This window comes from Macaca thibetana, chromosome 13 (assembly GCF_024542745.1).
Source record: "Macaca thibetana thibetana isolate TM-01 chromosome 13, ASM2454274v1, whole genome shotgun sequence".
NCBI classification, from domain to species: Eukaryota; Metazoa; Chordata; class Mammalia; order Primates; family Cercopithecidae; genus Macaca; species Macaca thibetana.
The window spans coordinates 4,748,794-4,773,241 of record NC_065590.1 but is presented as its reverse complement, the minus strand read 5'-3'; the positions used below and the strand labels follow the sequence as shown (position 1 = coordinate 4,773,241).

General features: G+C 48.6%; 1 protein-coding gene across 2 annotated transcripts in view; it reads right to left on the bottom strand.

The window, feature by feature from the left end:
• Window positions 1-24,448, bottom strand: part of NPAS2 (neuronal PAS domain protein 2) — a 175,505-nt gene that overhangs the window by 23,844 nt on the left and 127,213 nt on the right. For both annotated transcript variants that reach the window (XM_050755087.1, XM_050755088.1), the window contains exons 8-13: window positions 10,535-10,653; window positions 9,770-9,852; window positions 8,947-9,053; window positions 6,602-6,749; window positions 3,978-4,062; window positions 68-209 (exon numbers count right to left, since the gene is read on the bottom strand). In XM_050755087.1, the coding sequence (XP_050611044.1) occupies window positions 68-209; window positions 3,978-4,062; window positions 6,602-6,749; window positions 8,947-9,053; window positions 9,770-9,852; window positions 10,535-10,653 (684 nt within the window). The remainder of the gene's footprint in view (window positions 1-67; window positions 210-3,977; window positions 4,063-6,601; window positions 6,750-8,946; window positions 9,054-9,769; window positions 9,853-10,534; window positions 10,654-24,448) is intronic.

The following is a 24,448-nucleotide window of genomic DNA, read 5'->3' as shown; positions in this document are numbered from 1 at the left end:
TGTGGGGCTGTCCCTCTGGTCCGATGGGGTCCCCCGTCCCACTCCCCATCCATGGACTCGCACTCACAGGTGGGTTCTGACATGGCTGTGTGTGAGGATTTGTGGGAACTTCTTGAGGACGCTGATGGCGAATGACTGGTATTAAGGCCCGAGGCACCCACGTCGAGTGCGTTAAAGTGCTGCCGAGGTTCCAGGCTTGAGCCCTTGTCCTGAAACACACACATCAAACAGTCCTCATGTCAGCATCCAGAGGAAAGAATCACTGGGCGTGACTTTAGTTCTAAGTATGTTGACAACCTCAGAAGCTGCTGAGACAAATACCATAGTTGTTTAGGGACGATTCCAAAGACGCTTGGGTAGTGTATATACATACATGTAACCTAAAGCCCCAGAGAGGCTTGCAGCCGAAAAGCAGTGTTTATTACCCTTTCTTGCCTTTGGTTTTTATTGTTTATGTTTTCATAACTGACTTTGCATTTAATTTTGTCCTCAACATTGTCACCTCACCACCCAGCATCTTGACTTTCCAAGAAGAGGGAAAGAGTTCTAGAAATAAGGTTGCTGCTGGCAGTGGATTGTAAACTCATCCAGTGGGACAGGTGCCTTTGGACCTTCCTGGGTCCTTCCCACGCTTTCTCCTGTTACTCATTCTCTGCAGCCTCAGTGTCCCCTGGAGTGGAGAACCAGTGAGGGCAAGGGGTCTCCTGTCTTTCAACCTCTTGCTCCTGACTGACCCTGGCTCTCAGGATGTCTCTGCCTCAAATACAGTGTGACAAGAAAGCAGCTGTGACAGTCTGACTCCGAGGGACCGTTTTTCCATCCTCTGTGGCTTAGCTCTTATAGGCACATGAAAACGGGTTGTGTTGGGGCTGGGCGCGGTGGCTCATGCCTGTAATCCCAGCTCTTTGGGAGGCTGAGGCAGGCGGATCATTTGAGGTCAGGAGTTCGAGACCAGCCTGGGCAACATGGTGAAACACCGTCTTTACTAAAAATACAAAAATTAGCTGGATGTGGTAGCAGGCGCCTATAATCTCAGCTACTTGGGAGGCTGAGGCAGGAGAACAGCTTGAACTTTGGAGACAGAGGTTGCAGTGAGCTGAGATCATGCCACTGCACTCCAACCTGGGCACCTGGGCAACATAGTGAGACAAGGTCTAAAAAAATAATAATAAACAAAACAAAGGTTGGGATAATTTTTAAGCTAAAGAAGAAAACAAAACAGTGACTCCCCTCCTGAGCCGCATTCCTACCCAGTCTTAGAAGAATGGAAACTGCCAGCATCTCTGGGCTACGTCAACGGGCTGGTCTGTGTCCCACGGCCTTGGGTATGAAATCCCATGCGTGCGTCTGTGTGGCTGTTTTGTCTTTTGTGTCACGGCTGCAGTGGGGGTGGACGCTGTGCGCCTACAGTAGGGCTGAAGTGACTGACATGTGACCTACGGGCCTTTGTGCAAAACAGAAATACCACATGTGGCTGGATGTGCTGAGGTAAATGGCAATTTGGGGACCTCGCTGCTTGGTTACAGTTTCCCTTTGACCAGGCTCCTTAGAGCGGGGTCCCTGGACCACGGCTCTTTGTGAATTACGTGTTCCTAGTCAGCAGAGAAGTCGGTCCAGGAAGTGAGAATAAGCACGGAGGAACTTGGATGCCCATTTGGCGTCTCTGCACATCACATCCACACACAGGAATCTGCATTTTACAAATGCACTGGACAGTGACAGACAGCAAAGCTGTAAAAACCAAACTGGTTCAACATCACAGATAGTTTGGGAGCTCTGGTGGGAGCTTTTACTTTAAAGGGATTTCTTAACCCAGTGCCCAAGACTGTGTTTGTATTTTTATTATTATTTTTTTTGAGACCGCCTCTCACTCTGTTACCCAGGCTAGAGTGCAGTGGCACAGTCTTGGCTCACTGCAAGCTCTGCCTCCTGGGTTCAAGTGATTCTCCAGCCTCAGCCTCCTGAATAGCTGGGATTACAGGTGCGCACCACCACGCCCAGATAATTTTTGTATTTTTAGTGGAGACGGGGTTTCTCCATGTTGGTCAGGCTGGTCTCGAACTCCTGACCTTGTGATCTCCCCGCCTCAGCCTCCCAATGTGCTGGGATTACAGGCATGAGCCACCGCGCCCGGTGATTGTGTTTGTATCTTTACATATGTGCATTTTGATGAGAAGACATTCTTTCACAGGGCTCCAGGACTCCCCAAGGATCAGAAACCTCAATGATAAATTTCTGACTGGATGATACACACTACGCCTGTTCTTCAGCCATGATGTATGGTGTGTCTAACATCTGCCTATTAGCAGCTGAGTTCCCTCTATGACATGATACATAATGTATAGTGTGACAGGGCTGGGTAATAAACACTTCCATAAACAATGTCAGCTGCGTCCTATCAGCGCGCTGGTCATGAATCGCCATGGAACACGCCACCACACGACACAGCAGCCGGGGAGGCTCTGCCAAGGCACCCACTGCTCTCTGATCTTGAAAGGTGATTTCTCCTTCCTCCCAACTTGGCCCTTCAGGGGTAAGAGATGCTTCTGTTGGACCACAGACAGCCTGCAAGGCTGGACCACTGCTGTGGCACTGGCCTCTGGCCCAAGGCTCTGGATTTGGGGTCACTGGGCACCCTGGAAGTTGAGCTTCACCAGTTCTAAGAGGTACTCCCCTCTCCAGCACTCACATTTGAACACTTCTGAAATTAAGACGTGTCCTTCCCTTGATGAAAAGAAACTCTTGTTTCAGAGACTGGTTGGCAGCAATTTTTCTCTCAGTGGGAGAAAAAAATCACGTGGAGGCCAGGCACGGTGGCTCACGCCTGCAATCCCAGCACTGTGGGAAGCTGAGGCGGGAAGATCACTTGAGGTCAGGAGTTCGAGACCAGCCTGGCCAACACAGTGAAACCCTGTCTTTATGAAAGACACAAAAATTAGCCAGGTGTGGTGGCGGGCACCTGTAATCCCGGCTACTTGGGAGACTAAAGCATGAGAATTGCTTGATCCCGGAGGTGGAGGTTGCAGTGAGTCAAGATTGAGACTGCACCACTGCGCTCCAGCTGGGGCAACAAAGCGAGACTTTGTCTCAAAAAAAAAAAAAAAAAAGAAAGAAAAATTCATGTGGATCTTCCAGCTGACAGCTTCCTTAACTTTGATGAAATACAACACTCCCTCCCTTTCTTGCTTTTTTTCCTTTTCTCCCAACATTTATGTCTGCTTTAAGAATGGACTCTGAGGAACAGGGCTCTGGTCTACTTGCAGATGGTCCCCAAGGTTCCCAGGAGCTGTGGACCAGGAGCAGGGACAAGGAGACGTCTGGCTAGGCAGAGGGGAGCAGAGGGCTCAGTGTGGAAGGAAGGACAGAAGGGGCTCTGTGGAGGGAATGCCTTTCTAAAGCAGGGCTCCCTGACCCCGAGCTGGCTCCAGCATGATGTTCACCAAGACCCCTGAACACAGAAATAGAAAGCATAGGTGACGGGGGGATGGTGTGCGAGGGCAGCCTCCCCATAGGGTGCCTGCATCCTGGAGGCAGTGCCATGGCCCTCAAGCAAAGGAAGACCAGGGACTCTGGAATTCCTCCACAACCCAGCGGGGGAGGAAGGAACTCCCCCGTGTCTTATCTGTGGAGGAAATGCCGAGTGGACTCATTGGAGCCATGCTTGTAAGGCTGGAAAGTCGCCGAGCCATGCTTTGAGTCCAGGGGCTGTGTGTAACCCAGCTCTGCAGGCTCTTTTTTTTTTTTTTTTTTTTTGAGCTAGAGTCTTACTCTGTCATCCAGGCTGGAGTATGGTGGCACAATCATAGCTCACCACAGCCTCCATGTGATGGCCTCAAGGGACCCTCCTACCTCAGCCTCCTGCATAGCTTGGATGTGTCCTTCCATTGATGAAAATAAGCCCTTGTTTCAGACACTGGTTGACTGCATTTTCTCCCTAGCCAGCCTTGGCTGTATCCGTCTAGCGGGGATGGCCATACCTTCAGTGCTGAGGAGTGGAGGGCCTCGGATGGCGGGTCTTCCAGAGCCAGCTCCTGCCTCCTTTCCACCCGGACGTCTGCATAACTGCACAGGAAATTAAGAGACCACGGTGGAGATGGGGCATTCCAGGACGGGACGACACCCCCTGAACAGACTGCAAGGTACATCGAGGTTCTCTAGGTAACCCTTGCCCCCTACAACAGTCAACACAGAGAAGCCTGGCCTGCGACTTGTTGGAAGGAATGAGCGTCGTTCTCTGCCTTAAATTCCACCTGAGTGACTTACAATATGACGTTCAAAATCTTTTTATTTCCAGGATGTCTTTATTCCCCTCTCATTTACTATTCTTTTTACTTCCCTGAAATCTCCAATTGTAATTGTCTTTAAAAAACCCATTTTCGTCTATGGGATAAGCTTCTGCCTTTAAATAATTAGAAGCCTTTCTTAAAACCTGCTCAGTCTGGACCGTGCATATGGAAGAGTGACACAAAACTTTTTTAGTAGTTACATTTCTCAGAAAGTTTCCTCTCAAACAAACACAGGAATAGCCAAATCCAGACCGTAGATGAGCCCACAGGCCCACTTTTCAGGAGTGTGGGTAAATCCACTCAACACAGTGATGCCTAAGTGATCCCGTGGTACCTCTGCCCTGGGTGTGGAGACCCCGGGGTAAGAGGCCTTGGGAAGTGATGTGGCTCCTGGGCCTCCGGAATGCCTGCCACCTGATTCATTCACTCTGTTCTCTCCCTCCTTTCTCTGAGAGTTTCTTCCAAGGATTTGAGAGGTGGAGGATGGAGAAGAAGAGCTGGTAGAGGGCACAGCCTAAAGAGCGAGGGGTCAGAGCTGCCCAGCCTTCCCTGGGGGTAGGGGGCCCTCGGGCAGAGGACCAGGCTGGGTGGCAACAGGCGGCTGCCGTGGAGTCAGACACCACTGCTGCTGCACGCCCAGTGGCGGGCTGGGAATCCAAGATCAAGTCCCTGAGCAAGGGCACAAAGTGTGGTCAAGTGGGATCAGGGTCAGTGGCTGCTGAACGCTAGTGTTTCTCCCCGCTTCTGCATGTTAAGGAAGAATGCCTGGTTTGGTGACCTGATGTATGTATGGTGTGTGTGTGTGTGTGTGTGTGTGTGTGTGTGCATAGTGTCTGTTACATATATATAGTCATGTGCTTATGGGACATTAGTGGTTCCCAAAGACTGGAACGCCGTATTTGTACTGTACCTTTTCTGTGTTCAGATGCGTTCAGATGCACACTTACACCTGTGCTATGACTACCTGTAGTGTTCAGCACAATAGCATGCTGTACAGGCGTGTAGCCTAGGAACAATACACTATACGGTATAGCCAAGGTACCACATCATCTAGTGTGTCCAGTACACTCTATGATGTTTGCATGATGACAAAATCACCTAATGACACATTTCTCGAAACATCCATTATCAAGCAGCAAGTGACTTGTATAAGAAATGCATATGAAATTTAAAGTAGGTTTTTCTAATTTTATGGAATATTATGCAGCTATAAAAAAGAATGAGTTCATGTCCTTTGCAGGAACATGGATGAAGCTGGAAGCCATCATCCTCAGCAAACTAACACAGGAACAGAAAACCAAACACCACATGTTCTCACTCATAAGTGGGAGTTGAACAATGAGAACACATGGACACAGGGAGGGGAACATCATACACCAGGGCCTGTGGGTGGTGGGGGTGGTAGGGGACAAAAGGAGGGAGAGCATTAGGACAAATACCTAATGCATGTGGGGTTTAAAACCTAAATGATGGGTTGACAGGTGCGGCAAACCACCAAAGCACATGCATACCTGTGTAACAAACCTGCACATTCTGTACATGAATCCTAGAACTTAAAGTTTTTTTAAAAAAAAAAAAGGCATGCTGTCCTTCCAACTTTTCTTTCTTTGCCCTTCTCCAGGGCTTTTCTGGAGGCCAGCTTAAAACTAATTTACGTTCTTAAAATTTCTGTAGTGGGGGAGAGGACCATTTTCCCCTTCATCCTTGGGAGCAGAGACCCACAAAGGCGGCGTCTATGAAACCCTGGCCACGCTGCATCTCTTTGAAGTCCCGCTCACCCGCCCTGGGTGGAGGGCTCCCTGAGGCCAGCGGGGACCTCCCGGGAACCTGCGCCCACTGGCAGTCAGGCTGTTTTCCCAACACTGCCTCAGTTGCCAGCAGGGGTTTTTAAAGCATTAAAAATAAAGGGGAATATGTGTTTGAGTTATTTAGAGGTAAAATTTAAATTTTCTACTCAAAGCAGGAACAAGGGAAGGCTGTGGGTTGGATGGAGATGGGAAAATATGTAAGTAGGTCAGTGAAGCAGTCACTTACTAAGTAATATCCTGGCAGCCTGCGAGAGTCCATGAGGCGTTCAAAGGGGCCTGACTGAGAGCTTGAAAGGAGTCTCAGCCCTGGGAGGGCAGAGCCAGTGGTGCCCGGAAGCGAGCTGAGCCCTGGGAATTGTGCTGTTAACGGCAGGGGATGGCCTGGGCTTGATCCTCGAAATGGAGAACACCTGAGTGACTGCTGATCTGACTCGGCCATCAGGGGCCACCCTGTACCCCGCCGAGGTGTGGCAAGGACGCAGCCGCACCCCTGCCCGTGCACGGTACCTGACCACCGAGTGTGTGCACACGATGAACTCGGGCTTGGAGTTCCACTGGTGGTAGGTGATGTAGTAGTGAGTCTGCAGCCAAATCCACTGCTGACCTTTGGTCAGAAACCGGTAGCAACACGACTTCCCTTTGCCAAACTGCATCACTGTGAGTAGAAAGTGGATTCTGCATATAACCAATGTTAATATAAAAGTGATCCTTTCCCCCGGAGTTGTTAAGATCAGCTTTCAAAAGGACGGCACCAAACATGGCTCGTTTCCCCGGTTGCCCTGTATTTTAAGTAACTATCAGGATCATGGTACACTGCCATGAATTCTTAAAAACAGTAGAAGAGTGATCCATATACTTTCCCAAATGCTCAGAAGCTTAACGAGATCCTCAAATAAGGGCAGATGCAGACGGATTTTCAAACTGCAGGTTTAATGAAACAGAGGCCCAGGTTTGCCTGCTGCTCATCTTCCCGCTGTAGGCAGAGCTGTCTCTGGAGCTGCAGGAGCCCAGGGGAGAGCATCCAGAATTGGCCCGAAAACAGACCTGCCAGCCAGCAACCTCTGGACGGACTCTGGGGCTGTCAGTCAGCAGTTCATGCTCAGCTGACACGGTTCTCAAATAAAGAGTCGAGGACAGATGCCTCCACCCCAGGCTTCCTCCTTCCCCAGAGCCGCTTGGAGCCCCCCATCGTGATGTCTGCGGGTGGCTCCTCTAGGGGTGTCCGGAGCAGAATGGAGGCTGACGGTGTATCAAGCCTGGGCAGGGCAGAAAGATGGACTATGGATTCAAGGAAGAAGAATGATTTGGGTTTTATTGCCATAGTGCCTGGAATTTAGCACCTCTTTAGGTAAATGGTTAAGAGAAATCTCAACTAGGAAATTAATGCTACAGAAGGGCACTGCCTTGGAGAATGTGACTATCTGAAGAGGAGAGAAGCCCAGCAGATTGAGGGCGTGGCCTCCACAGAGCAAGGACCTCTTGCCCAAGCCATTGAGAAGCCTTTCAAATGCTGAATGTCATTCTTCACTTGGGGACCTGGTTAAAATAGACACCCTGGTTGAGTAGGCCTGATTCTACAAGTGTGGCATCCTTCCCATGATGCCTATGCAGCGTGGTCCTAGACCACACTCTTGAGGAGCAACGAGTTACAGTTTTAATGATTAGCTTTAAATTCTAACAGCCGATCCAGATGGAACTCAAGCCTATTCTTCCTTCCCTCTCCACAGAAGAGAAAGTTCTGGCCAGACACGGTGGCTCACGCCTGTAATCCAAGCATTTTGGGAGGCCGAGGTGAGCAGATCACTTGAAGTCAGGAGTTTGAGACCAGCCTGACCAACATGGTGAAACCCTATCTCTACTAAAAATACAAAAAATTAGCTGGGCGTGGTGGCATGTGCCTGTAATCCCAACTACTCCGGAGGCTGAGGCGGGAGAATCGCTGGAACCCGGGAGGCGAAGCTTGCAGTGAGCTGAGATTGCACCACTGCACTCCAGCCTGAGTGACAGAGCGAGAATCTGTCTCAAAAAAAAAGTTCTCATGGGTACTACGGTGAGGCATCTTTTAAAGCACAATGTTAGTGGTCAGTTCATGCATCAGGATCAACAGGTCAGTGTTCCTGTTTAACGTTAAGAGTTGGCACTGAAAATACAGCTTTAAGTGGTTCATTCTTGAAGCCACTTGCTAAGTGAGAACTTGGACAAGCTTGTAATTCTCACTCGCCCACATCATAAGTCCCATCTCCCATATATTTGCTAATGTGTTCCCCTCTTCTGTGGGAAAGAGCCTTCCCTGAACCCGAGCTGTGAGGGTCCTCTTGAGTCTCCCAATATGCTGTGTGCATCCCCTTCAGTGCACCAACCACATCCCACAAAGTCACCCATGGCTGGCTTTCCCAGCAGACCTGCCCTGTGGGACAGCAAGTAGGTACTGATCGCCCCCATCTGCCGGGCTACTCAGTATCCGGCCTACGGTTAGTGAGCAATACATATCTGCTGATGAAAGAACAGTTATGAGAACCCGGTATTTTATCTCTGAAATGCATTACTTAAAAAAAAGTCCCTGCATCACCTTAGTTTCTTAATTAGGGTTAAACAGGGCGCCTGTCTGGATGATAGTGGGAAGGTGCTAGGGTTTGGGGCCAAGTGAATTCCAGGTGAAAACCTGACATGGGGGTAGATGCAGATAAGGGGCCTCCACCATACCCCCAGATCATCTCAGAGAAAACCAAGTTCCCCACCTTAAAAAGAAACCAGGTAACGAGCAGAGATATCTGGAGTCCCAGAGCCCTGCTGCCGGGCCTCAGTGGAGTGAACACAAGGCCCCCATGCCTGGGCTGGGCAGTGGTACTCACGGTGCTGGTGGCACCTGGCCAGGAGCTCCAGGTCATCGATGTGGTAGTAGTCATAGCCCGAGGTTCCCAGCACTTCAAAAGGCAGGTATCCTATGATTGGAGGGGCTCTGCACAAGGACAAGGAGGACTTGTCATCAGGGAGGAGATACACCGCAGGACTCACCCTGGTGGCCATGCCTGTCCATACTGATCAACACGGAGGCCTCATTTCTCAAGAACGAGGGGAGAAACATAACTCTGCAATGGTCAAAACCAGAGAGGCTGTGTTTTCCAAGGGGCTCAGCTTTTTTTTTGGCCTATAGATACTCCTTTCCCTTGGCATAACTTGGCCCAGATAACAATAAGCTTTATCACTTCTGGGTAATTAAAAACAGCTACAGATTGGATCAGCCCAACACCAAAGTGTAATATAAAATTAAAGGGTGGGGAGGGGCGATTTGGAGTTCTTCAACTGCAAATAATGTTACAAAAGAAAAAGTAAATATTGGGCTCAAGGATCAAAGGAGGTTGGAAAAAATGAGATGAGAGATTTCTCTCACACTTGCTGCTGCCTTCCTGGGAGCTGGAAAGGGCCCCAAGGGAGGATCATCCCAAAGATGGCCCGGGGCTGAGGCATCAGACCCGAATACAGAACATATTCACGAAGGGGCAGATGCAGCTGGAGAGCATCCACCCACCCTTGGCAGGGACGACTGTTCCTAGCGCCAGAGAGTCCTTCTCCTTCAATGGACCAGGGCCGACTCTTCTCTCCCAAGGAGAGCCTGGCTCACGCAAACAAGACTTGAGAAGGGCCCAACCCAAATATGTTTTTCTTTTCTCAAACCTGTGATCCAGAAATAAAAATTTCCATTCCAAGCTATGCCTTGAAGTGAATTCCTCTAAAGGTTCGTCAACTATGCACATTTCCTGTATTGGAAGCAGAAAAAAAAAAAAAAAAAAAAAGTTGCTTGGGTGCCAGATGCTCACCCTAGGTTTGTTCAAGAGGAACGCATGGTGGGTAACAGAAGTTAAAATCGTTTTGAGCAAGTCTCCAAGTCGTGTTGGACTGAAACTCATCATCTGTAGCTAATTTCGGTATTAGCTGATACTAAATTTATTTCACAAGCTGGGGAAAAATACCTAGGAGCCAAAATGTCACACCATCCCTTCCCATTATCGAGAAGTGTGGCAAACATGTGGAAAATGGCTTTTCATCGGAATCTGAATTACTCATTTAACTCAAGAGTCATGCCATCGATGTTGAAGCAATCACAGACGAGAAAAGGCAGACAAACCCCCAATGCTCTGACACTCGGTTCTCACCCAGGCCTACCCCGGATGGTCTCAACGCCGGCGTGAAAGGTGGGAAGACGTACGGTTATCAAACAGCAGAACAGCAAGTGACACCGCCTTCACACAGAACCATTTGCAGGAAACAGGGCAGGGGAAAGGGCGTGTGTGCAGGCACAGAAGCCAGACACTTCGATTTTCAAAGCCAGTGACAACTTCCCTGCAATGTATTCCCTCCCCAAAGACCATTAATTACATACAACAAAATGTGAGTCAATCATAACAGCTCCGCACAATGAACCGCCTCTCAGATACTTGCCTTTAAGAATTGTGGTGTTGCCAGACGAACGGTGGCAATGAAGCAAACCTCCTTTCCTAGTGGCACCCGGCAAGGTCTTGAAAGGGTGTTGTCAAAACCGTTACAGGAGGGGCTAGGCACTGGGGGGTTGGGAAGAAGAGGACACACAGATTAGCCCTGTCTAGTGACATCAGCCAATTCCTAGCTGGCACTTAACCGTAAGCCAAGCGCTGCCCCCAGGGTTTATGTAGAGCATATTAACTCATTTCATTCTTACAACAACTGGACGAGGTCGGTCATACTATTATTCCCATTGCAAAATGAGGAAACCGAGGCACAGAAGGAAGTAACTGGTACAAGGCCAAAAAGCTTGCTGGAGCCCATGCCGGTCACCAGCACTCAGCACTGCCTCTCACTTCCACTAGCCCTATGGCTTATTATGCTGGGAAAAATAGTCTACAAAATGAGAAGACAGGCCGGGCACAGTGGCTTACGCCTGTAATCCCAGCACTTTGGGAGGCCGAGGAGGGAAGATCACTTGAGGCCAGAAGTTCGAGACCACCATGGCCAACAAGGTGAAACCCCCATCGCTACTAAAAAAACAAACAAACAAACAAAAAACAAAAATTAGCTGGGCATGGTGGTGTGTGCCTGTAATCCCAACTACTTGGGAGGCATGAGAATCACTTGAACCTGGGACGCGGCGGTTGCAGTGAGCCAAGATTGCACCACTGCACTCCAGCCTGGGTGACAGAGTAAGACTCTGTCTGCAAACAAAACAAACAAACAAACGAGAAGACAGCCTCGTTCTGCAGTAACGGTGTGAATACTCCAGCCAGTGTTTTCAGGTGAATTCCATAATCAATATTCCTGATACTGATGGTCCCAGGCAAAGTAGGGGTGTCTCAGCATCATTGACACCCCCTTCCCACCCCTGTCTTGGCTGGCGCACCTGGGGTTCAAGGGCCTCTGTCCTGAAACTCCCCCTTGGAAGCCCAGGCTGATACAGGGGCTGGGTCTGGGCCACTGAGGAGACGGGGCTCAGGATTTAGGGTCATCCCCAGAGGAACATAACGCCTACAATGAAACTTGCTAGTTTCCTAGCAGGGCCCAGGTGACAAAATCTGCTCTCACGCATCTTCTTTCGTCTTCTCACACATCTGGGAGGGCATTACTGTCCTAGGCCCAGAAAGGTTCTATAATTAACCCTAGGCACTCAGAAACAACAGCAGGGATGCCATCAAGGTTTTGGGCTCTAGGCCCAGGGTTCTAACAGGGCAGAGGGGGGATGGTTCGAGGCCCACACCCATGGGCGCCCATCATGACGACAGCCCACACCTCCAGTAGCCTCGGCAGAGTCTTCTTGGTGTGACTCGGTCCCTACCTCCAGGGCAACTGTGGAGAACCAACTGACCTTCTAGGCCAGAGAAAAAGTTAGCTACTTTCAGATGGAGTTTTCCAGGTGGGATAAAGAACCCTGTTAAATAGGAGAAAAGCCGATTTACTACGTACGTGGAATTCTGAAAGTTGGCCACGCGTGGGGTTCCCTTGGGACCCCGGGCACCGCTGCCTGGGCCCTAAACAGGTCAGCTAATTCAGAAACTCTGGGGTAAAGCCCAGGCACCGGCCTTCTCAAAGGCTCTGCAGGTTCGCCAGCGTGCAGCCAGGCTGAGGATCCCCCGGGCTGATAATCCATGCTGCATTTTTAACAATTATATCCTGCACATTCTGAACTGAAATATCATGATGTTCTCCAAGTTAACGAGGAACATATCGAGCATCAGAAAGCTAAATCATCATAAAATGAAATCTGCAAGATTTTCTTTGGATTTTAGCTTTCCAATCACTTTTTAAAATATATATATATATATATTTATAGGTTTCTAAAAGATTCTATAATGTGGTCTTCTCTCCACTAACATGAATAAATTCATTTTACCAAACATATTCTCTGAATTCATTCACATAAATACTAATGTTTCCAAACATGAATATAAAGTGGGCAAAATAAAAAGCAGTGGTCTCCGGAGAGCTTACATCTGTCACAAGTTGGCTTAGGCTATTGCAAATGAATTTGTAAGATGAGCCAAGAAACTTATCAAAGGGAAGGAAAACAATTCCACATAAGGGACGGGTCTACAGATGTGAACATCTGCATAATTGAAAAAAAGAGAGACATTTAAAAACTTCCCAGATGTGAAATCCTCTCTCTGCTTGAATCTAAGAGATGTTACCCAGCCAGATAATGACTAATAAAATTCTGACTCTTTCAGAATACCAAGACCTTCCAAGCAAACTTCTGAGGACCTCCCAGGAATTTCAGAGAAGGCCTCCCCCTTAATCTATCTCTAAACCATGCAACTTCTTTGTACGATCCTTTCAGCTGTTACATTTCTGTGCTCTGTCAGAAATGCCTTCCCCCGATTCACTGTGAGGAAGAGAAGGGGACAGAAAAATATTGTGAAGTGGGCAACGCCTGCCCCAAGACATCCTAGCCCTGGTTCCTTCTTCAAGGGCAGCAGCGACCTGGCCCATGGACATCAGGTGGATGTATCACAGAGCTTACTGTCGCCCTGGCTGCTCCCCAGTGCAGTTTTATCTGCTCTTTTACAGCATCTAAGTCTTTCAAGATAAAAATGCACCCCCAAAAGGGAAGTTTCATTATTGCTTGTAGCCTGCATTGGATAAGCTAGATATTTTACAGATGTCCAGAACGGAACAACTTCTCTCTTCAAGATGCCTTTTCCACCAAAAAACTTAAAAAACTGAGGGCATGATCAAGAGTGATAATACATCCAGGATGAATGTTTTAATATAGGCCAAGCAAGAAACCTTGGGGAAAACTAAGGCAAAGAAGATCCTTTGAACTTTTTGCCAGTTGCATTGGAAATAACTTTTCCCCGCAGTACGAGTCTTCCTGCGTATTCTGGAGGCAACACAGGCGCAAACTGCTGCCCGGGACTTCATAGTCATATTCAGCACTTAGAGCAACTTCTCTGGCGCTTTGAATCCCAAGGTACTTTAAAGACATTAATTAATGATTCAATTAGTTGTTTCAATCTAAGTAACAGAAAGAATATATCTAATTACAACTGCCTTCCTGAGACTCTCAGAAGGATTAACCACTAACTGCAGGAGCGGCCCTGTTTTCTCAGCTCTCTGACCACTCACAATACACAGAAAAGCAACTCATTCTTGCCACATTTTCCCCGCTAGGGTCGTCTTACTCAAAACTGACCTTACTCTTGCCAAAAGCTAAATATCTAGCCTTCCCCATGGCAGGAACTGGGGCTCTTTCCCTGTCTCCACCTCTGAGCAGGTGTCCTGCGCACAAGTGCTCAACATGTGTTTATCAGATGAATCTCCCATGAGATGGCCTGGCTCATCTCCAAACCCTAGCTTAAGGTCCAGTTCGGGAAGACGCCATCTCATCCTTGCCAGCAACTAGCACACAGGCCTTGGGACCCCAAGGTGGCTTCCCTTCTGCAGTGTGACCCACCTTGGTGCTGCTGGTGGCCTGTCTACTCTGCCAGGTGTAGGAGGTGCCCGTAGCACATGGCCTGGGTTCCACTGGCAGGCAGGTGAGCTCACTGCCTGACTGATACATTAACACTGGTCAGCAGGAGGCCAGGTCAGGGAAACTGCTGCAAATCAGCACATGGCAATCACCACTCTGTGATGGAAAACACAGCAGGTGCATGGCGTGGGCTTCTACTTGTGGAGACGCAGTGCTAGCTTGCTTTTTCAGACAGAGTCTTGCTCTGTGCCCCAGGCCTGTGCCACCAGGCCAGGCTAATTTTTGTATTTTTAGTAGAGACGCGGTTTCACCATGTTGGCCAGGCTGGTCTCGAACTCCTGACCTCAGGTGATCCACCTGCCTTAGCCTCCCAAGTGCTGGGATTACAGGCGTGAGCCACCGCACCTGGCCTCGTGCTTTCTTGATGGTCCTCCTATTAAAACAGTCCACAGGTTATCATGTCCTGAAACTTTCATTACACTCTCTTAACTTCAGAGACCCTGAAGAAGTTTTCTCTTGGGCTGGTATTCCTGGGATTCCAAAACCAGGAGAGTCCCAGGGACTCAGAATGAGTCATGTCTGCCTCATTTGGAAGCACCCAAAGTTGGCTTCCAACTCTGATGACAAAGGTGAGCTCCCAAATCAGCATGATGAGGAGAAAAAGATGACTACGAGGGCAGGAAGATCTCAGGTGGCAGAGAACTTTTTTCAGAAGGGCTCAGGAAGGAGCAAGGAAGATGCAGAAATGGTAATAGCATTAGTTAACAGCAAGGGAATATAAATAGAAAGAGCTGGAGAGAGATGTCTGGCTCTGTTCCACTGAGTTACCAGCTCAGTCATCAGCACAATTAAGTATTCTCATCGGAGATGACCTGCTTATGATAAATTAGTTGCAATGGCTGGAGGAAAACATACTAATCTTCCACAAGGAAGTGACAAATAGCTTTCTCGGCACTTCTCGAAACAAATGCAAAACAAGGCTGACAGGTGTCTGGGAAGAGACGAAACTATCAGTGATGAGGTTTCGCTCCAGGAAGAATAAAGTTGTTACGTCCCAATCGTGATAAACATCCAAAACATTCAGGCTATGGCTTCGGAACGCTGAGGGGAAAATAACTTTCTGCACATTCATGAGAAATCATCTCCCACTAATTAAGCACTATGTCCAGACTCTTATTTTTTTTCTCTTCAGTGTGCTTGACCCAATGTGTTCTGAATAGCCAGGTGACTAGGTTCTCAGGAGAGCAGCGTGATAATCCTGCTTACTTCTTGGCAGGGGCACTGCCTACCTTACCCAGGGCACATTTGATCCTTTCCTTTCTTTCAGTTCTGTTTTGCATAGAGAAGAGCAATGTTGGAGAAAAGGCAGGAAACACAAGAGAGAGCTGGGGCTTTGCGATTTTTTTTTTTTTTTGAGACAGGGTCTACCTCCTTTGCCCAGGCAGGAATGCAGTGGTGCAATCTAGGCTCACTGCAACCTGGACCTCCTGGGCTCATGTGATCCTCCCACCTCAGCCTCCTGAGTAGCTGGGACCACAGGTGTGAGCCATCACACCTGGTTTTTTTTTTTTTTTTTTTTTTGAGACAGGGTTTCACCATGTTGCCCAGGCTGGTCTCAAACTCCTGAGCTCCCATTATCTGCCCACCTAGCCTCTCAAAAGTGCTGGGATTACAGGAGCCACCGTGCCTGGCCTGGCTTTGCAATTTACTGGATTAAAAAATGACTCTAAAGGGAAACTACATGTCTTACTCAAATATTTCTTCTTCCCTCCAGCAATTATTAATGAAAATGAGTATTTTTAGGGGCCAGAAGGGTGTGATGGTGTTGAGAAATATCCACTAGATGGTTGGTGTGGATGGGCCAAATTATCTGTACGTTCGGGAAAGCGAACTTTCCTCATCCCTGTCTTCCGAGTGGATCTCTCACGCACATTTTTATCATGATTATGGGACAACTTGTATGAACGGTGCCCCCACTCCCAGACTGAAACGAGCAGAAAGCCTGCCCATTCCTCACTGTTCCATTTCAGTATGAAGCCTAGGTGTCTGTGTGGGATGATGCCCTCGGGGCACAATTTTTTTCATAGTGATTTTAACTCCTCTGCCATCTCTCTGGCATCACTGACCCCCGCAGGGGAAGGACGGCCTGATTCTTTGCTGGGTGGAGGGGACACTCTGCTTCCCACTCTTCGGGTCCTGAGTAGATGAGACACTCCTTCCATGAAGCCGTCCACACTCGCGTCTCCACTCCCCGTGAGGTCTGGCGTGCCTGCGCTTTGTTCTCTTTCCCGAGGCATCTCAATTAAGCTCAGCAAGGAAAAAATTCAAACCATCCCAAAGCCATAAAATGAGGCAACCTCCAGAAATCCCACGGAACATACAAAATCGAGTGTTGTAAGCTGCAAAGCCTCCACTTCTGCCAGTATTTCAAATCTGGTTGTGCGGTTAGAGGCGAGTAGGTAAAACGAGGGCAGGAAAACTTTTATACTCTGGTGTGTGGTTTCTGGAAAGCCCAGAGTGGAATGTTTGCCGAGGGTGACCTATTTGGAACCACACCAGCAACTTTTGAAATACTGCTTTCTGGATTTGTCAGACGCACATCTACATCCAAGTCTGGAGGAGGAGCAAAAAGGCTCAGAGAAAGGACTGCCTTCTTCTTGCATGAAGTTACCTTTCAGGATCTGGAAGCCTGCACATTAGGACCCCGGAAAGCAAAGACCTTTCCCCATGTCTTTGAAAATCACCCGTCCAGTTTCTTTCCACTAAGAGTGGTCGGGTGGGGCTACAGGACCTGGGTGCCTAGGGTTTGAGAAAGGAGACACTATTTTGCTGGCGAAGCAAGAGACGGAATGGTGTATTTGTCTGAAAGCATCTCTCTTTTGTTGTTGTTGTTATTGTTTAAAATATCTGTTACAAGCAAACATAGCCCTAAATAAAATCATCTCGTTAAGCTCTATTCTGGAAACAGTCGATGAGAGGAAGACAAGGGCTGCTCCTACCAGTGGTCCATGCCAGTGCTGCTGGCTGGCCAGGTCCAGCGTGGGCTTTTCATGGGAAGAGAATGGGACACGGGGTTACACATCCCAGCTCAGAGTCCTCCAAGAAGCTTTGCACAGACTGGGTTCGAAACTGTCCTCAAGTGAAACTCTTCTAAAAAAGACTACTTTCTTGTCCCGTTTCCTGACACATATTTCTTCACATTTATTAAAAATCTAGGTTAAAGATGTGAAGTCCTGTCTTCCCTCCCCTGCCCCCAGAACATCTGTGGCGAATGATGAAGTCCTAAGGAGTGACCAAAATGTGCAAACATTGAAGTAGGGGAAAATTCCACTTGGCTGAAGGACCCGAGCAATGGCTGGTGTGTTTACACTGCCAAAGTGAATGAGGGCAGAGGAGAGGGGGGCATCCTCCACTGGGGAATCTGGACATGTTCCGTTGAAGAGTGTAATGTCACCTCATTCACCAGAGCAAACGGGCTTTGTTCCTCCCTTCCCCTCAAATTCCTACGAACTCACCCCCTTAACGTTGTGTACAGAGCCTGACAAATCCCGGGTAGCCATGTGGGCGAGCAGACAACCAGATGGGATCCTCGTCTGTGTGCTTCAAGGCTCACCGAGAGCCCTCTCCGGCTCAGCCTCACCCTCTCTCCTCGCCCTGGAACCTACACATCTCTCTTTGGTTCGGGGCCTGAGGCTTCCTGTTGATGTGATTTTTGAGTGGTGGCCCAGGGACTCTCTCAGCCTTGGGCCAACTCAGTTGATCAGAGGAGCAAGAAGAGAGTGTTAGCCATGGAATACTATACAGCCATGAAAAGAATGAAAATATGTCCTTTGCGGCAACATGGATACAGCTAGAGGCCATTATCCTAAGTGAATTAACACAGGAACAGAAAACAAAATACCACATGCACTCACAAGTGGGAGCTAAATATTGAATACACGTGGACATAAAGATGGGAACAGTGGACGCTGGGGGCTGCTGGAGGCTGGAGGGAGGAGGGGAGGAGGGAAGGAGGGGGTGAAGGCTGAGGGGCTGCCTACTAGGTGCTGTGCTCACTGCTCAGGTGACAGGATTATCAGCGTCTGCGACTGCAAACCTCAGCGTCAGGCAGGGTTCCCATGTGACAGACCTGCACATGTACCCCCTGAATCTAAAATAAAAGTGAAGCTGGGTGCGTGGCTCATGCCTGTAATCCCAGCACTTTTAGAGGCCAAGGCGGGAGGATTGCTTGGGCTTAGAAGTTTGAGACCAGCCTGAGTAACACAGTGAGACCTCATCTCTACAATAAATAAAAGAATTAGCCGGGTGTTACAGCATGCGCCTATGGTCCCGGCTACTCGGGGGGCTGAGGTGGGAGAATCTCTTGAGCCCAGGAGGTGGTGGCTGCAGCGAACCATGATGGCGTTACTGCACTCTAGTCTGTGTGACAGAGTGAGACCCTGTCTCAAAAAAAAAAAAAAAAAAAAAAAAAAAGGCTGAAAATATTTTCAAAAGAGAGACAGGATGTCAAGAGCATGTGGCGGGCAGTCCTGGGTTGGGACATCAGGTAAGGGGGCTACTGGCCTCCAAACACCCAGGCAGCTGAGTTGAGATGGGGGCTTGAAGGTGGTGGCAGGCACAGAGTGGGGAGTGCACAGAGCCCACCGGTGAACGTCCCCAGCCACACACGGCTGCTTCAGAGGCCCTCAGTGTGGACAAATCACAAGGCACCAGAAGTGACACACTCCAGTTTACCCGGCGCGCACCCACCTGTGTTCAGTCTCCACTTTGGATTTAAGGCCGAAGAAGTGGCTGCAGCTCTTCTGCCTGTGAGTACCCTCTACGCCCAGAACGCACTGTGGAGCTGGTCGAGGAGACAGCTCTGTGAGCTCCTAGGGAAGCTCTCTAAGTCTCCAGTCTGGTCTGAACCCTGCTCTGCTCTCCACCAGCTGTGTCCCGGGGCCAAGATCAAGCCTCACTTTAGGTCAATCTATTTTTACCCGCTGCTTATTTAGGTGCTGGGTAAGGACTATGCTAGGCCCAGGAAGCGGGCACAGTGAGTAAGGGTTGCTGTCCTTCCCATTCCATTATTTATGCATAGATATAAAAAGGACAGGCATCAAATAAGAATGTACCACATAACACTCCACCAACTAAACTGCTCTGCAGAAATGCTGAGACTTTTCATGGTCACGGACCAAGGTGGGTTTCCTAAATAGTTCATTAAGGTGTGAGCAAGTGTCCTATAAAAAATACAACAGCTAGGCCGAGGCGGGTGGATCAACTGAGCTCAGGAGTTTGAGACCAGCCTGGCCCACATGACGAAACCCCGTCTCTACTAAAAATACAAAAATTAGCCAGGCATTGTGGCACATGCCTGTGATTCCAGCTACTTGGGAGGCTGAGGCAGGAGAATCGCTTGAACCCTGGAGGCAGAGGTTCCAGTGAGCCGAGATCGCGCCACTGCACTCCAGCCTGGGTGACACAGTGAGACTCCGTCTCAAAAAAAACCAAACCAAACCAAACCAAACCAAAACAAAAAAAAAAACCGATGTTAGTGGTCACTTTTCTTCTACACATATTACATATTAATATTACATATTATTTTTTCAACTTTTGCCACACCTGGGAACTTGGAGCTTGGATAAGTTGTATGGGGAAGCTTGTGTAATAGCTATGTTTTCTAGTTTCTTTTTCTTTTTTTTTTTTTTTTGAGACACAGTTTTACTGTGTCACCCAGGATGGGAGTGCAGTGGCACAATCTCTGCTCACTGCCACCTCCACCTCCCAGGCTCAAGCAATTCTTATGCCTCAGCCTCCTGAGTAGCTGGGATTACAGGTGTGTGCCACCACACTCAGCTAATTTTTGGATTATTACTAGAGACACGGTTTTGCCATGTTGGCCAGTCTGGTCTCAAACTCCTGACCTCAGGCAATGTGCCCGCCTCTGCCTCCGAAAGTGCCGAGATTACAGGTGTGAACCACCGCACCCGGCCCCCACTTTCTGGTTTCTGTATTTGATGCTTTGACATCTGGGGCCTTGCTGGTGCTGGAGGGACTACCTCTCCCAGGGTTAGCTAATTCCTAGGGAGGACAAAAATCACCTTCCAGGTACCTTTCATATGCAAAAAAACCCACCTAGAACCCACACCCCAACCAGGTCCTTCAGGCTCTCATGTTCTGAGCCCTGTCCCCTGCCTTAACCAACCCCACAGGCATCAGATAATTAGGGACAGCTCCTCCCTCCCAGAGCCCACTAAACTTATTCAAACTCACCAGTGCTAAGCCTGCCCACCCTCTCTCACCCATTCTTCCTCTTGGAAGCTACAGTAAAGGTTCCCTCGGCCTCCTGACCAACCCCGGTGCTTCTCTGTGTGGCCCTGCATGGTGGGCCGTGTGTGCCTCCTGTTCCCAGGGACCCGAGAGCGTGAACCTTTTCCTTCACGACAGTCATTTCCGTGACTGTGTGTCTTCGTGTTTCATTAAAACACATCTCAGGTGGCCTTCACACAGCCTGGCATGTAGGTGCAGGGCATCTGACATGCATAGGCACAGGCATCATAGGCATCGTGGACCAGCAGAATGCCAGGAGGCTGGAGCAGGCCTGTGTCTGTGTGTTTCATTCCAACACAGATGTGTGAAAGGGAGCAGACACTGGGCTCTGGGTTAGAGGGTCTGGGTGTGAATGTGGGCCCCCGACTTCCCACCCACACATCATAGATGCAACCCTTCTCCGTATCCATTTCCTCCTCTGTGAAGATGGGATGATGCCATAAACTACCTCAAAAGGCTGTGGCGAGGATTACATGATCAATGCAAAGCCTGAGCTCTGGGCCGGGTGCTTAGAAAGCATTCCTAGGGCGAGCTGTTTTTGTTACCTCGTTGTTCAATGTTTATTTAGAAGTAAACCTATGAAGTCAAATTTGAGTTCTTATTGTAAAGCATATCTCATAAGTCATGGTGGTTAAATATTGGCAATTTTATAGGGTGCTTTTGTTTTTTTTTTTTGAGATGGAGTTTCACTCTGTCATCCAGGCTGAAGTGCAGTGGCACGATCTCGGCTCACTATAACCTCCGCCTCCTGGGTTCAAGTCATTCTCCTGCCTCAGCCTCCTGAGTAGCTGGGATTGCAGGTGCCTGCCACTATGCCCAGCTAATTTTTGTATTTTCAGTAGAGACGGGGTTTCGCCATGTTGGCCAGGCTGGTCTCGAACTCCTGACCTCAGGTGATCCACCCGCCTCGGCCTTCCAAAGTGCTGGGATTACAGGCGTGAGCCACTGCAATCTGGTCTTTATAGGGTTTAATCTGAGAAATTCATTTGTCTCTGACAATTTTTGCTATCTATTTTAATCCCAGTTAGAATGATATTTCATGTACTCCACAGTTACACGGGGAACTCTTGTCTCAAGAAAGCCCCTTGAACGCTAGTTTGTAGAACAGGCTCTAGAAAGCCACTCTGCACTCTTGCTATCAAATTTTCCACATTCAGTGCTATGTGTTTATAGCAGTAATAGTTTCCACACACACAAAAAAAAAACCTCACACATAATTTCCACACATTCTTTCAGGCAAACAAACACTATCTCAACCCACAGTGAAAGCAGAGTCTTGCTAGTTAAAAAAAAAAGCCCCAGGTATTCAGAATGAAGCCTGCCTATTTCCTTGAAATCCTCTAAGATGTGGTAAATGACGGGATGCTTCAAAGGGATATTTGGCAGCATCTTAATGAGATCGTGGAAATGTAAATTCACAAAGGATACAACTGCTGCTCACCAGTCAATCACAGGCTGGTTTTCTGCATTTTTTTTGTTTTGTTTTGAGACAGAGTTTTACTCTTGTTGCCCAGGCAGAGTGCAAATGGCGCGATCTCGGCTCACTGCAACCTCTGCCTCCCAGGTTCAAGCAATTCTCCTGCCTCAGCCTCCCGAGTAGCTGTGATTATAGGCACCCGCCACCATGCCTGGCTAACTTTGTATTTTTAGTTGAGACAGGGTTTCTCCATGTTGGTCAGGCTGGTCTCGAACTCTTGACCTCAGGTGATCTGCCCGAAGTGTGTGCACTGTTGCCATGGGGCAAGAAGGGGCAGCATCCTATGATTCCCACAGTCTTGGTGCCCTGAGGGACAGGGTGCCTTTGCCCTTTGCCCTCTGTGCACGTGGCCATTGGGGTATGTTGCCATCGCAGTAGCTGCCATTATGGCCAAAGCACATCAGTTTGTAAAAATTGTGGTAAAACACATATAAAGTTTACCATCGTAACCATTTTTAAGTGTACAGTTCAGTAGGGCTAAGTACATTCGCATTGCTGTGCAACCATCCCCACCATCCACCTCAAGGACTCCTTTCATCTTGCAAAACTGAAACTCTGTCCCCATGTAGCAACTGCCATTTCCCCCTCCCTCCAGCCCCTGGCACCCACCATTTCTGTCTCTCTGAATTTGGCTATGGTTCCTCATATAAGTAAAATCATACAATATTTGTCCTTTGGTGGTTGGCTTATTTCACTCAGCGTAATGTCAAAGTTCTTCCATGTTGCAGAAAGTCAGAATTTCCTTTCTTTCTAAGGCTGAATAATATTCCAGTGCATGTATATACCACACTTTCTTCATCCATTCGTCCACTGATGGACACGTGCGTTGCTTCCACCTTTTGGCTATTGTGAATAATGCTGCTAAGAACACAGGTGTGCAAATATCTCCTCAAGTCTCTGTCTTCCCTTCTTTTGCGTACATACCCATATGTAGAATTGCTGGATCATATGCTAGTTCTATGTTGAATCTTTTGAGGAACCAGCACACACATGTAAAGCAAATTCCAAATCACTGTTTACATTAACTCAATGATAAAGTTGTCTGGGAGGAAGGCCACTGCATTCTCTACAGAATGGCACTGGTATCACACTAGGGCAGTGCTTTTCAAAGTCCATGGCCCCTGGAAGCAGAACCCCAGGGCACTCCCCAACTGCACATTCCTGGGCCCTACCCTCCGATCTCCTGAGCTAGACTCTTCAGGCCAAAGGCTGAGGATCTACCTCTTAACAAGTTGCCTCACCCAAAGAACCACTGCACCAGGGTTAGTATGATGCTGGGTTCTCTACAAGGATGCCTCTTAGGTCAGTTTCTTTAACTGAGTAGCCCAGCGAGCTTCCATTGACTCCTTTGTGTGGTTCATTAAACATTCATTTCAGCCGGGCGCGGTGGCTCAAGCCTGTAATCCCAGCACTTTGGGAGGCCGAGACGGGCGGATCACGAGGTCAGGAGATCGAGACCATCCTGGCTAACACGGTGAAACCCCGTCTCTACTAAAAAATACAAAAAACTAGCCGGGCGAGGTGGCGGGCGCCTGTAGTCCCAGCTACTCGGGAGGCTGAGGCAGGAGAATGGCATGACCCCGGGAGGCGGAGCTTGCAGTGAGCTGAGATCTGGCCACTGCACTCCAGCCTGGGCGACAGGGTGAGACTCCGTCTCAAAAAAAAAAAAAAATTCATTCCATGAAGTTTGGGCAAGCCCGTCAGATGTGTAGGATGAGGCATGGTTAGGCCTTGGCTTCATGTGACTTTGCCCACATGTAGGGGACCACTTGGGAGGATGGACCTCCCGCCACTTGCGAACACCTTAAGCCCTGGATGGGTCTGTTCCCAGAAGGGCCTCCCAGTTGGCCAAGGAGCCCACCATCCAGGCATAAGTCCTGCACCCTGGACCTGAAAATCATGCTGGCAGGATTACACTAAGTTTTAGCATCTAGTTGGAGCCTTTTGAACAAAGCATGTATATTTATGCAAATAACATACAACAGAGGACCATTTGAGGTGGAAGGAAAAATCCTGGTTAGCCTCAACGTGAGGACTTGGTGCCATTACTTTGGCTGTTCCTAATAGAAACCCTGGCACTCATTTGACTGAGGGGACAGACCCACCACGTCCAGAGTGAAACAGCGGTAAAGAACGCAGCAGAGTTAATGCTGTCATCTTCTGTTCTCTGCATCTCCCCCTCATTCCTGCAGCTCATCTTTCTGTTTTTGATTCCTTTGGTATTTTTCTCATTTCCTCTTTTTTCCCCCATTCCCTGTCAACACTTTTTTTTTTTTTTCCCATCTTTGCTGCTTTATGAAATGTTAGCTGTTTCAAAGTGACTTGTTTTGTATTGTTTGGAGGAGCCCAGAAAACAAAACGCAGGCCTTCGTGAGCTCAGCCCATAACCAAGTCAGCTCGGGACTCGGTTTCTGAATTCCTGGCCTCAGACCTGCATTCCCATTTTGCAGGGCTCAAAAGTGAAAATAAGTGTTCTAGTCTAGTTCAGAGTTGTTGTCTCTGCAGTCAGAGTTGAGACAATTAGGTATCCGGGTAATTTCAGAAAATAAGACTTTGCCGCTTGGCTTATCCTGTTTGATAATTCATCCAATGCAGATTGCTGGCTCATTGTCAAATGATCCCTTTGCCG